This window comes from Orycteropus afer, unplaced genomic scaffold (genome assembly GCF_000298275.1).
Source record: "Orycteropus afer afer isolate SDZICR_OR568_19922 unplaced genomic scaffold, OryAfe1.0 scaffold00293, whole genome shotgun sequence".
In the NCBI taxonomy this organism is placed as follows: Eukaryota; Metazoa; Chordata; class Mammalia; order Tubulidentata; family Orycteropodidae; genus Orycteropus; species Orycteropus afer.
Window position 1 is genome coordinate 2,932,171 of NW_006921880.1, and position 13,325 is coordinate 2,945,495.

The 13,325-nt window shown below is 39.7% G+C and overlaps 1 protein-coding gene across 1 annotated transcript in view; it reads left to right on the plus strand.

Moving 5' to 3' along the window:
* CEP55 (centrosomal protein 55) overlaps nucleotides 1-11,288 on the plus strand; it is a 21,615-nt gene extending 10,327 nt beyond the window's left edge. The window contains exons 2-6 of the mRNA XM_007951295.1: nucleotides 4,588-4,738; nucleotides 6,225-6,535; nucleotides 8,117-8,188; nucleotides 9,040-9,165; nucleotides 11,091-11,288. Coding sequence (XP_007949486.1) covers nucleotides 4,588-4,738; nucleotides 6,225-6,535; nucleotides 8,117-8,188; nucleotides 9,040-9,165; nucleotides 11,091-11,288 — 858 coding nt within the window. The remainder of the gene's footprint in view (nucleotides 1-4,587; nucleotides 4,739-6,224; nucleotides 6,536-8,116; nucleotides 8,189-9,039; nucleotides 9,166-11,090) is intronic.
* Nucleotides 11,289-13,325: the final 2,037 nt, after the last annotated feature.

Sequence of the window (13,325 nt, forward strand, 5' to 3'; positions counted from 1 at the left end):
ATGATGGGCTCAAGTATAGCAGGGATCGTGGAGCTGGCGCTGGATCGGGCAGTGTTTTGTTCTGCTGTGCATGGGGTCGCTATGAGTCAGAAACAACTCGACAGCACCTAACAACAACAACAACTACTCACAGTGTATTTTTTCAGGTTTTAATATTGGATAAATGAAGTATGAAGTTCTTGATTGAATTATTAGGCCAGTAGGAAGGTATTTTGATTCCACAAATATTACTACCATGTCTACCCTGAGCTAAGTATGCTCTTAAGAGTCTCGTTTTATTGCACCTAACAAAAATACCTCAAGGTCTATTTGATCTTCAAAAGGAGAATTTAATCTGTTGAGCATCTGTCTACCAGGACACTACAGTAAACTTAACAAAATGACTTATCTAGAGGTAACTGAAATAAGGAAGAAACATAATTTTTAAAAAAGAAAAGTCTCAAAATAAGTTCCTGTGTCATAAATTATACTGCCAGTGTAAAGGCTCTGAACTTTATCATTCCACGCATATCAGAGCCTACCTGTTAGATCTGCCACCCAGCTGGTAGTTTGTCATCCTGCAGGTTGCTAGGAAGTTGGAAGCTGTGCCACTGGTATTTCAGATACCGGCAGGGTCACCCCTGTTAGACAGGTTTCAGCAGAGCTGCCAAACTAAGACTAGGTAAAAGGGCCCGGGGATCTCCTTCTGAATCTTGGCCAATGAAAACCCTGTGGATCACTACAGGATATTATCTGATAAAGTGCTGGTCAAGAGACCGTCAGGTCTAAAGGCACTCAGAATACACAGTGGTCGTAATGATGGGCCTGAACATAGCAGTGAGGATGGCACAGGACGGGGCAGGTTTCCTTCCCTTGAACATGGATGTGCTCACCATGAGGTAGAGTTAACATGGTGGCAGCTAACAACCACTACCATTCGATGCACGTATCAGTGAGTAATTTACTTCATGCACCTCCTCAAAAAACACTTACTCACTCCACTTCAGCCATACTGGCTTTCTAGCTGTTCTTTGAATGCATTGCCTTTCTTTTTCTGTTTCCCTCCCAACACACTCATCTCCCAGAATTCTTCCTGACTCACTCCCTCACCTCTTTCAGTCCTGACTCAGATGTCATTTGTGGGGCTGGGGGAAGACTTCCTTAGCTACTTAGTCTAAAAGTCTAACTCTCAGGCAATTTCTATTCCCTTTTTCTGCTTTATTTTTCTCGCTAGTACATACAGCTGTTAAAATTACAGTCTGTTTTACTTAGTTATTTTGTTTATTGTCTGTTCCATTAGAATCTGAGTTTCACGAGGGAAGGGTTTTTGCATGTTTTGTTCACTGCTGCATCCCTATGGTCTAGAACATACAAAGAACAACTGAATGCAATCATGTGAAATTTCTTTGAATTTTACCAGTGTCTCTTCTAGCAAAGTACCTGAGAATTATTTTAAATTGGTATGTATATTTTAGGCTTCCAAGGGCTAACTGCTTAAAATACCAGCTAAAGTTATTTTTTCATAATGACAATTCTTTTTATGAAGTTAACTTTGAAATGCTACACACTTGCACCCTGTCCCTTTGCTCTGTTTTACCATCCTAGTTTATTTAAAGATCACATTGCACTTCTCTGCTCTGTTTACCTTTTTTTATTTAGATAAATGAAGTAATGTTGGATTCACCTTCAGACGATGGTCTGGACTGAACAAGGCTTCTGAGGCTCTACTATGCATGTGAACCTAGGGGATCTTCTTAAAATGCGGATCTTAGTTTAGTAGGTCTCGGGTGGGACCTAAGAGTCTGTGTCCAGTAAGCTCCAGGGTGATGCTGCTGGCCTCAGGCCACACTTTGAGGAGTAGAAGGTGGCTTAGCTCTAGTTTTCTCTTTGGGATTTCAGTAGATTTTTTAGATTACAAGGAAAATTGTCATTAGAGAACTTAGGGAGCGCTTACTCCTCACAGCCCACAGTTTTATCACTGTCACATTACTGAGCTTTGGAGAGTTCAGCAGTTCTAGTTCCATGAGCCCACTCTAAGCTCCCTCAAAACTTCCTGTAGAAGTTTGCCACCTGTTTTAAGAATCAGTATTTGTTATGCCACAATGAGCCCTGTGTTAACTTCTTAAGGATTAGCTGTATCATTCCTCAGTTGCCGTTCAGTCTGGCTGACGTTTTGAAATTACTACATGCAGTGAATGCTGTAAACATTGTCAAATGTTGTTGTTGTTGTTGTTGTTAGGTGCTGTCGAGTCAGCTGTGACTCATAGCAACCCTATGTACAACAGAACGAAACACTGCCTGCTCCTGTGCCAGCCTCACAGTCGTTGCTATGCCTGCGCCCATCGTTTCAACCACTTTGTTGAGGGTCTTCCCCTTCTTTGCTGACTCCACATCACCAAGCATGATACCTTTCTCCAGGGAATTGTCCCTTCCAACAACATGACCAAAGTAGGGGAGACAAAGTCTGGTCATTCTCACTTCCAAGGAGCATTCCAGCTGCACATCTTCCAGGACAGATTTGTTGTCAAATGTTAGTAACTTTCAAACTAAAACCAATGAGCTAAAAAATGATTTTAATAGTAATTTCTTGGTCTTAATTTTAAAACCTGATTTTTAAACACAGAACTTAAGGAAGATAAATAATATTTTAAAAAATTTATTGGAAAAAACCTTCAGATTTACAGGAGAGCTATAAGAATCAGAAGAGTACTTGGAACACCTATGAACCCTTTACATAGATTTACCTGTTGTTAGTTCTGTCCCCTTTGCTTTTTCATTTGCACTCAGTCGTTCTGTTTTGCACTTACACACATGCACGCACCCACACATATGCATGTGCATGTCCACATGCTCACACATAATTTTTCTGAACCACTTGAGCAGGTTGCATAAATCTATGACCCTTTATACCTATGTGCTTACTTCAATGTGTATTTCCTAAAAATGAGGATATTCTCTTACATGGCCATAGTATAGGTAGCAACTTTAAAGAAATTTAACACTGACAAAATACTGTAATCTAGCATCCTATTCCAATTTTGTCAGTTAACCCATTTATTGTTTCAGTAAAGATTAGCATTTTAATCTGCATTGGAATTTTTACCCAAGGAATATTTAGTGGATCCCTGTCAGACTGGGAGGCGGAGCTCTGGTGCATTCCACAGGGCTTCACTTTGCCCATTCCTGTTCTACATTTTTATTAATAACTTGGACAGAAACGTTAAATATATACCCCACAAGCACAAAGCTGGAAGGGAAAACTAATGCAGTGATAGTGGGAAGGATTCAGAAGCTAATGATAATATTTCTTGATAGCTGACAAATCTGTTTGTTGATAGTTTTAAGAGACCAAAGGGCAGATTTATAAGTCAGGGAGGGTGGGAGAGGAGGGGTGGGCAAGAAATGTTTACTGCTTTATTGAAATAACATCGCCATCATGTGGCCTTCTAGAATATTGCCTCTTAAATCTTAAACTAGGAATACTTTGTCAAGTAACATATGGACAGGTTCATTTAAGAGAAAATTTTCGTGCAACGCTGACTTAAATGATTTCTATCAAAATATTTCTGAAATATGAACAAACATTTGTAGTTCTCTATAAAGGTAGGTATGTTTAACCTGTCGCACACTAAGATTTACATGAAAACCAAACCAAACCAGCTGTCCTAACATCGTTCCTACTCGTGGCGACCCCACGTGTGGAGCAGAGCTGTGCTCCAAGGGTGTTCAGTGGAAGTGGACCACCAGGCTTTTCTTCCAAGGGACCTCGGGGTAGACTTGAGCCTCCAGCCTTTGGGTTAGCAGCTGAGCGCTTAACCGTTTGCACCACCCAGGGGCTCCATGATCTATATAGGTGTTCAGTAAGTATTTGGATATGTGTGTGCTCTTTGAGTCATACAATGCTGTTTCTTTTATCAATAAAATTTGAGTGTCACAGTCTGAAGTTTGTATTAGTGCTTTCCTTTGAAAGATGGAGAATATGAATAAGAACTTTATTGGGAGTGGCAGTGGATCCAAATTGGAGAATGACTACTGCAGCCTCTTTTGAGATTTGCCATGTGTCTCAGTGGTCTTCTCAGCTACACTAGTTTCACTGTGAAATCAAGATGTTAACATTCATATTTATTTGAACCAGAGTTTTTCCCCAATCTTTATCATGAAAAATCTCAAACATACAGAAAAGTGGAAAAAATCGTGCCATGAACACTCATACATCTACCACCAAGATTTAATAATGAGACAGACACTTTCAGTCAAATTGCTTTCTTAAAAATGGTTGTGAGAAAGGAAAGCTATAAGAAAGGCAGGAAGAATTATTATTTGAAGCTTCTTACAATGAAAATGGTCAACCACAGAGCTTAACACTATTAAATACATAACATACCATGGATATAGAGTGTATCTCCACTTGATGAGTGAACTCTTAAGCCATACAAAGAGGGCACATAACAACAACAACCACTTACCTCATCTCAACACAATTTGTTGTTCTGTTCATGAGCCATAAGTGTTTCTGTTTAAAGAAGATTGCATTACTCCTTTGTCCATTTTAAGGTGTGTTTTTTTTTTTTTTTTTAATTGCTGATTTTCTTTCATCTTCACATTGAGGCTCTGGAGAAAAATCAGCAGTGGCTTGTGTATGATCAGCAGCGAGAGGTCTTCGTAAAAGGACTTTTAGCAAAGATCTCTGAGTTGGAGCAGCAAGCAGAAACACCTGCCCAGTCATGCCCACGGCAGCCAAAACAGACTGAACCAGAAGGTACTGATAGAAACGTGTTCTTTGGGGGATGGTTCTGACATTTTCCAAAAGGAGTGATGCGTCAAATTTACTTTTTTATCGATATGTTTTAGAAAGCAAAAGAAGAAGCCTATTAGCTCTGCACTAAGAAATACCATTTTAGCAAGTCTCTCTTCATTTCCTAATTTTTCTGATGAAAAGCACAGGTTAAAGGACAATCTCTGGCAGCTTTGAAGTCACATTGCATTTTTGCCAGCTGTGCACGTTCCTCCCCTCCTTCAGAGTCCTCAAACTTTAGTTCCCCTAGAACTGGCCTTGTCACCAAGCCTCCTCTCACTCTGCTTCCCTTAGCACTTACATCAGCTTCAGGAGGAAGAAGACATCATATAGATGATTCTTCAGTTATAGATGATGATGTTTCTTCCTAAAGATGCTGCCTTTTTGCCTTGTATTTTGCAGTTTCCCTAACATTCATCTCAGTTGAGTTTCGGGACACCCCCAAAAGGTGGGGCCGGAGGTTTATTATTCTTATTTTACAGATTGGGGGAGATGTGAGCAATTCCAGCAGAGAAGTAGTGAGTGCCGTGGGAGGGACAATTGGTGTCAGAGTTAGTAAAAAGGTCGGAGGGCATGTGTGTGACCTCTTAGGAATAAGCCTTGGGCTGCTGATGGTGACTCTGTTTCACACTCATGAGATTGGACGAGGTCACAAGATGCTGCCTTCATGCCCTTTCTCGTAGGACCAGGAAAGAAACCTCCCGTGTAAAGTACTTATTAAAAGGCTGACAGCCCAAGCAGGACAAAGCCTTGAAGGACACAAGGGAAGGCTAGGGAAAGTCTAGTGAGGCCCATAATTTAAGGGAACTTCATATTTGAATATTTGAAAGGAAGCTAACGCTGGAAAGAAAATGTAAATGGAGTATCTCTAGAGATAGTTCTGAGCTGTTCAGCCCTAAGGGGACAAAGTTACTACTGTAGTGACTTTATAAGGTTACTACATATTGAAGTAGGATTTTAGTTACAAGCCATGTCTTTTCTCTTTGATATCATTCTCTCTTTGTGTGTGGGTGTGTGTATATGTTTTATCAAAGTAAGATTGTAAGCACTTGTTGAAATAATTAAATAGTAGCATATAGAAGGACCCTGTCATACCTCCAGTACAACTATTGTGAACATTCCTGTTTTTAATTTTTGTAATTATCTTCCTATCTTTAAATAATAAGCTTATATCTGTTTTTCTTGATTTATCTTCTTTAGACATTAGTGACTTTCCCTCTCCTCAGGATAGCTGTATTTTTATTTTCATTTCCTTTATTTGTTAACCCTGTAACTTAAAACGGTATACCCTAACGTCTATTTCTTGTTCCATCAAATATAGTCCCAACTGTTGACTGCATTTTATAATCTGAGGAAATAAATATGATCTTGTTTATAGAAACATTTTTAACTTCTCAGGAATATTATCTGTTTCATAAAATGAGGCTCACCATAATGTTGTTTGTCACAGGTTACCTCCAAGAAGAGCAAAATTATGATGGTCATCTCTTGGCCAATACAAAAAAAAATCTTGAGACTGAACGGCAGACCATAACTCGGTTACGTTTTGAACTTAGTGAATTAAAAAAAAAATACAAAGAAACCCAAAAAGAAATTCGAGATTTAAATCTACTCTTGTGTTCACAAAGCAAGGCAGATGTCCAGCGTCTAGAAGAAGACAGGCATAAAATGGAGAAAATACAAAAGCTCCAGGAAGAGAATAACGCTGCTAGGGAGAAACTTGAAAAAGAGAAGACGCGATCTGAAACGCTGCTGTCTCAGGTAAGTCTGCCCATGACCATGATTTCAAGGTTCAGAGTTCAGTGAGCACCTACTGTGTGTCAGGAACTACTTTAATCTCTTGGGATAAAGCAAAGAACAAAAGAAGTTCTTGCCTTCATGGGAATTTATAGTCAAGCAAGGAAGCAGATAATAAACAAGTGCATAAATACACAAGTAAACTAACAAAAATAAAACAGTGTAAAATGGCAAAACAAAATTGGAGACAGTGCAGGCCTCTCTGAGATGATATCTGAGCTAATACCTGCTAACAGGACAGTATGAATGTCATGGGAGTTCCTTCCAGGCAGAGGGAATCGCAGGCACACACCAAGGCTCCAAGGAAGGAGCAAGGTAGCAATGTTTGAGAAACCAAAAGAAGACGTGACGCAAAGAGAGGAACGAGGCTGATTCAAGGCTGGTGCTCTGATTGCAGTGACCGTATGTTCTAGTTAATCTCCACGGCACCTTCAGTGGTCTCATTACATGCACAGCTTTCTGCCAGTGTCTAAGTGATGTTGGAGTTACTGAGTTAGGATTATTAGACTTGTCCACTACTTGGACAGAAACTCATGAAGTTTTGCTTGGCAGCATAAATAATGGAAAAAACACTAGATGGAGTCAGCACCTGGTCCTTTTTCCCGATGTGTGACCAGTGGCAAATCACGTAACCTCATTGACTCTCATCTGTCAAATTAATGATACAACCACTCCTTCTTTCCCCCTGCTTCCCTGCAGCGCTTACTCATCTCAACCTGAGGACAAAGAAGACATTTTATAGACGATTCTTCAGTCATTTGAATCTCACCTATTCCTGCCTTGGAGAGCTTTGTCAGGGTCACTTGAGAGAGTGTGAAAGTGCTTTATAAACTAAACCCACCTACTGCCATTGAGTCAATTCTGACTCAGAGTGACCCTCTAAGACACAGGAGAACTGTGATTTCCAAGGCTGTAAATCTTAACCGAAACAGACTGCCTCATGTTTCTCCCACAGAGCAGCTGCTGGCTTCAAACTGTTAACCTTTGGGTTAGCAGCTGAATGTCTTAATCACTGTGCCACCAGAGCTGCCTTGTAAACTAAATAGTTAGGTAAATGTTAGTTATTGCTGCTATTAGAATAGTAATTTTGAAAATCCCCCAAAAGTTGAGAGAGGGAAAAAATTACTAGTCCTGTAAGATTTGCTTTCTTAGCTGAAAAGCAGACACAAAAGCAGTGATGTTTGGGAAAGTTTAAGCAGAAATGATTGAGGATTTTGCTCCATTTCTGTAGCCAAGGAGCTAAAGCATTGCCAGTTTTGTTATCCTACTCAGACACATTAGCAGATGTCAGAGCCTCCAGGAAAGGGGGTGTGGCCGCTGCAGGGTTCAGTACTCCTTACCTAGAGTCCCCCTGACCGCTCAGCCAGAGTGGTACTGCCCTGCAGCGTCCATAGATAGCAATCAAACGACCGGCTGGAATGACACCCGGGGCCAGCAGGTGTTGTCCTGGTTAGAAATGTGAGACTTTGCTGTGAGCGCCTCATGAATACCAGGTCAGGTGATAACGTTGGACATGACAACATTGGCTCTCTTAACATCCTACAGGTCCGTTTTCTTTACACATCTCTGTTAAAGCAGCAAGAGGAGCAAACAAAAGTGGCTCTGTTGGAACAACAGGTACTGATTAGAGTTGCTTCTAAATTCAGTTCAGCCCATTATAAAATGGAATCTTTCCTTATGTGTACGCTATTCTATGGAGAACCACTTTGAAAGATGTGAAAATGTTTTTAGATTTAGAGTCTGTCTATGTTAGCTGTATATCCCTGCTATTGTCCTTGGGCTAAACCAGATTCTTGGAGGGTAAGAGGGCCATTTTCCTTTTTTTAAATTGTGATTTGGGCTAAAGTTTACAAAGCAATTCATTGTCCATTCAACTGAATGTTATGTTTTGTTTCACAACATTGATTGCAGTCCGCATAGGTAACAGCTGTCTTCCCACTTCCTCCCTGTGGTTACCTTTTCCCTGTGTCCTTTTTTCCTGTGGTTTCCTGCTAAGAGCACAGTTTTCTTGACACATAGATGTTGGCTTTGGAAAATTGTACTCTTTCCCAATGACTTCTGTAGTTCCTACTCTAGCCTGACAGGATCTCCCTCACAAGGCTGCTTTGCAGCTTCAAGTAGAACTCAGTGAGATACCATCTGTCCTCAGAATTTAGAGCAGAAATACTTAGTGTATTCCAAACCAGTAAATAGCTGTCTTCCTCTCCTCCCTGCACCAAAAGTGCACCAAAAGTAAGGGAAGAAAGATTCTAACCTGCATTTTAAAGCTGCCCTTCATTCACCTGTACATTAAGCATTGGGTTTGCTCCTTGGATAAACCAGACCCCCAGCCAAAAATTCATTAGATGAATTTTTACTATGACAATACAACAAATGCTTGCTTCTTATGCTAATAAAGATATGCAAGATGCAGTGAGGAAAACTAGACAGCGTGCAGCTGTAATGGTCTTGTCTTGGACTTTTCCTAGGTACAGGCATGTACTTTAGACTTTGAAAATGAAAAACTTGACCGCCAAAACATGCAGCACCAATTGCAAGTAATCCTTAAGGAGCTCCAAAAGGCAAGAACTCAAATAACACAATTGGAATCTCTGGTGAGTTTGGAATGGTTAAAACTAGATCTTATATTCTTTTGTCTCTTTCTGCCATCTTTCCATTTGTTGTTGTTGTTGTGTACCGTCGAGTCACACCTGACTCATAGTGACCCCTCCTTGGGTTTCCGAGGCAGTATCACTACGGAAGTAGGATTGCCCAACCTTCCTTCCGAGGAGTGGCTGGTGGGTTTGAACCGCCAGCCTTCTGGTTAGCAGTCAAGTGCCTTAGCCACTATGCTACCAGAGCTCCCTCTTTCCATTTACATATCCATTTAGTTCCCAAATTATGAAAACAGGGCTTAATGAACAGCTGTATCTCAAATCAGTAGGGAGAGCCTGTCTCATTTACCCTGTAAACATCAGTTCAGAGCACTAGAAAGAGAGGCGTCCTGTACCTCTTAGTAATGGCCGTGTTACTAGGTAATTGTTCTAGGTGCTGTGATTCTAGAGGCATTGGGCCCTGCCTGGTCCAGTGGAGACTATGAGGGATGGCAGTCATAGAATCCCCAACTGAAATGATTTTTTTCCATTAAAAAAGAAAGACAGCAATGCTGGTTTTTAGGTGTAATGAACTATTAATGTTAATACACTTTCAAGCATATTATTAGTTAAGCACATGTTGTGGGTTACCCTGAAAACATAATCACCTTTTGTTTATTAACTTTATCTCTGTGAGAAAATTGTTTTTGACTGACTTATTTTCATCTTACTAACAACCTTTTTTTTTTTCACTAACAACCTTTTTGACCAAACCCATTGGGTCTGTATTTGTGTTTGCCCTGTGGTGGTGGTTGGAGGTGCCGTCAAGCCAGTTTTCCACTCGGCTGCCCCATGTGACAGCAGAACTGCCTACCCCGGAGGGTTTCTGAGGCTGTCATCTTTATGGGAACAGATAGCTAGGTCTTGTATATTTTAAATTTCATCTTAGTCCTCTGGGATATTTTGAAGATCATAAAAGTTACAAATATAATTCTTCAGTTTCCAAATGGGGGGAAAAAACAATTGTTAAAAAATGTCATTTGTTACTTCTGTATGAATAAGACAGGAAATATAATCTTAGCTCCGTTCTTTAGAATGTCACGATTTTAACCACTGATACAATTTGAAATTGAAGTTTGTAATTTTCTGCTAATGACTGATTCCAGACTATAGGAAGCCAAGGATATGTAAGAGAATCTGTAATTTTCCCTGTATTTTTTGTGTGTGTTTCTACGGCCTGTCATCTTCTCAGTGTGTCGTAAAATGCTCATTTTAAACCCTTACTGCCTACTATAAATTCTTCAGAAAAAAACAAGAAAAAGGAAAGCCCCAAAGGCATATGCAATTTCTTTCTATGTATAACCTGTTTTTTACTGTGTATAACCTGTTTAATCTGCCCAAATTCTTTGTTACTCTTAATTCTACCTAGTCCTCTATTGCCAAAATTGCCCTTCTTTTACAAAACTAGCAAATTTGGTCAGCCTTGCACACAGGCCTACCTTTACATTGGACTTGACTCTAAGTATCTTAATCAAAAGGAGTACTGGTGGTGCACTGGTTAAGTGCTAGGCTGCTAACCAAAAGATTTCAGGTTCAAATCCACCAGCTGGTCTATAGGAGAAAGATGTGGCAGTCTGCTTCCATAAAGATTTACAGCCTTGGAAAGCCTATGGTGTCATTCTCCTCTGTCCTATAGGGTCAGAATTGACTCTATGGCAACAAGTTATCTTAATGGAACCCATCCATATAAACATCCAACCCCAGTACTTCCTGGGTAATTTGCATTCAGACCCACCTCATATGTTGCCACTGTAATACTGGTGAGCAGCGATTCCAAAGAAAACCTGCCTGCAGGCCTGAAGTGGCTAGAGTAACTGTATTCAGTTAAAACTACTGAACAATGGGCTTTAGCTACAAACAGCATTTATTTGCAATTTATTTTTCAGAAACAGCTTCATGAGTTAGCCTTCACGGAACCATTAGACACTTTCCAAGGAGAGACAGAAAACAGACTGAAAGTTGCCTCACCAAAAAGCCCTGCTGCTCTGAATGACAGTCTGGTGGAATGTCCCAAGTGCAGTATACGGTATCCGGCCACAGAGCATCGCGACCTGCTCGCGCATGTGGAATACTGTTCAGAGTAGCAAAATGGTTATTCTGTTTCTGTGTCAAAAAATTCAATACTGTATCTTATGTGAGCTTTTGGACATTTTGAATGATATCAGCTTTTAGACATTCTGAAGGACATGTTTCTCCCCTTGTATAAGAAACTGCTACCTGCCTGTGAGATGCTGGCACGTGAATGAATCATTGTATTTTCTTGTTTGGCTACTTTGCATTTTCTTTGGCACTGATACCTCCCTGAGATGGCTTATCATCGGGCTTCAATCAAACTGACAGAATCTGGTGTGGTGTGTGCCAAGACTACAACATCCTACACTGTACTTGATGGGGAAAGATAGTTCGGGTTATTGCTTTTGTGTTGACTATTTTGCACCTACAAGCAAATACTTTGTTTTGTGGCCTACTTAATATACTTTGGATTTTAAAAAATCAAAGATAATTAACCAAGGCCCTTACTGTGTTAATACTGCTTTTTATCCAAGAACTTAATAAACCTAGAATTCAGATTTTTATGTCCATTGTTAAAAAATAGTGATACTTTTTTTCTTTTTTTTTTTAACTTGCTGTTGTAGAGCAGTTTTTAGGAAAGTTGGGAATTTTCTGGATCTTTATTGCTGCTTCCTGTTGAAACTGTAAAACCAGCTCTATTTCAAGCACAAAGCACATTCTGTTTAAGGTATATGCATAAGGAGCCACACAGAGTTTACTCTCGTATTAACTGGCTATAGTTTTAATGCAAATTTCATTAGCACAAAATGAATTCTAACAAAACCCTCTAGACCTCTCATTTGATTTACAGCTATTTTATTTATTTTTGTCACTTTTAAAGCTGGGCAATGTAATGATCAGATGTTTGCTTATCTGAACAGATTTTTTTTATACATGCTTTGTGTAAACAGATTTTTTAAAAATTTTTTTGGTTTCTCTAGAATGCTTAACACTGAGCTACTGTTATTAATGTAAAAGAAAAATAATAAAATTATTTAATATGTTTTACTATGTCTAGTGTATATGTACATATACATAGGTATTCTAAGATTTCCACTCCAAAAGGAGTGTTGGAATTCCTGATTGACACCTCTGTAAGATGGTGAGGTAGCTAAGGAGTCATTGGAACCAGAAGCCCCTGAGGGAGGAGATGCTTTCAGGCATCTTTGTTGAACAGATAACTGTTTATCAGTAAGTGTGATTCAGAGTTATTTGTAACAAAGGCCAAGAAACAAAAGACATGCTGAATTACATAGGTTAGGGGTTTTTTTAATAAAAAATAAGAAATAAGCAGATCTGTTTACAGGGGGAAAAAAAATTGCCTTTACTGTTACTAATCCCAGGTACACAATATCTTTAATCACACTTGGACAAGAGTTACAGAAATGATGGTTTTTGTTCTAATCTACAATATGGAAAGGGTCATAGTATTAAATCATAAATGTATGCCATAAAGAAGTTGTTCTCTCTACAACTTTTTAAAAATTTTTATTGTTGAAAATATACGAAGAAAGTATACTCCAATTCAACAATTTCTCCATGTACAATTTAGTGACATTGGTGGTTGTTGTTGTGTTGTTGTGAGGTGCCATCAAGTCGTCTCCAACTTGTATCAATCCGTATGCACAGCAGAACGAAACACTCCCCAGTCCTGTGCCAGCCTCACGATCCTTGCTGTACCCAAGTCCATCGTTGCAGCCACTGTGTCAATCCATTCTCATTGAGGGCCTTTCCCTTCTTCTTTGACCCTCCACTTTACCAAGCATGATATCCTTCTCCAGGGATGGTTGTTTCTGACAGCATGACCAAAGTAGGTGAGATGAAGTCTGGCCATTCTCGCTTCTAAGGAGCATCCTCGCTGCATTTCCAGGACAGATTTGTAAGTCCTTTTGGCAGACCATGGTACTCTTAGCATTCTTCTCCAACACCACAACTCAAAAGCATCAGCTGTTCTTTGATCTTCCTTTTTCATTGTCCAACTCTCAAATGCGTAAGAGGTAATTGAAAATACTATGGCTTGGTATTTCAAGAAACCATAAGAGACCTAAATAAATGGAAAAACATCCCAT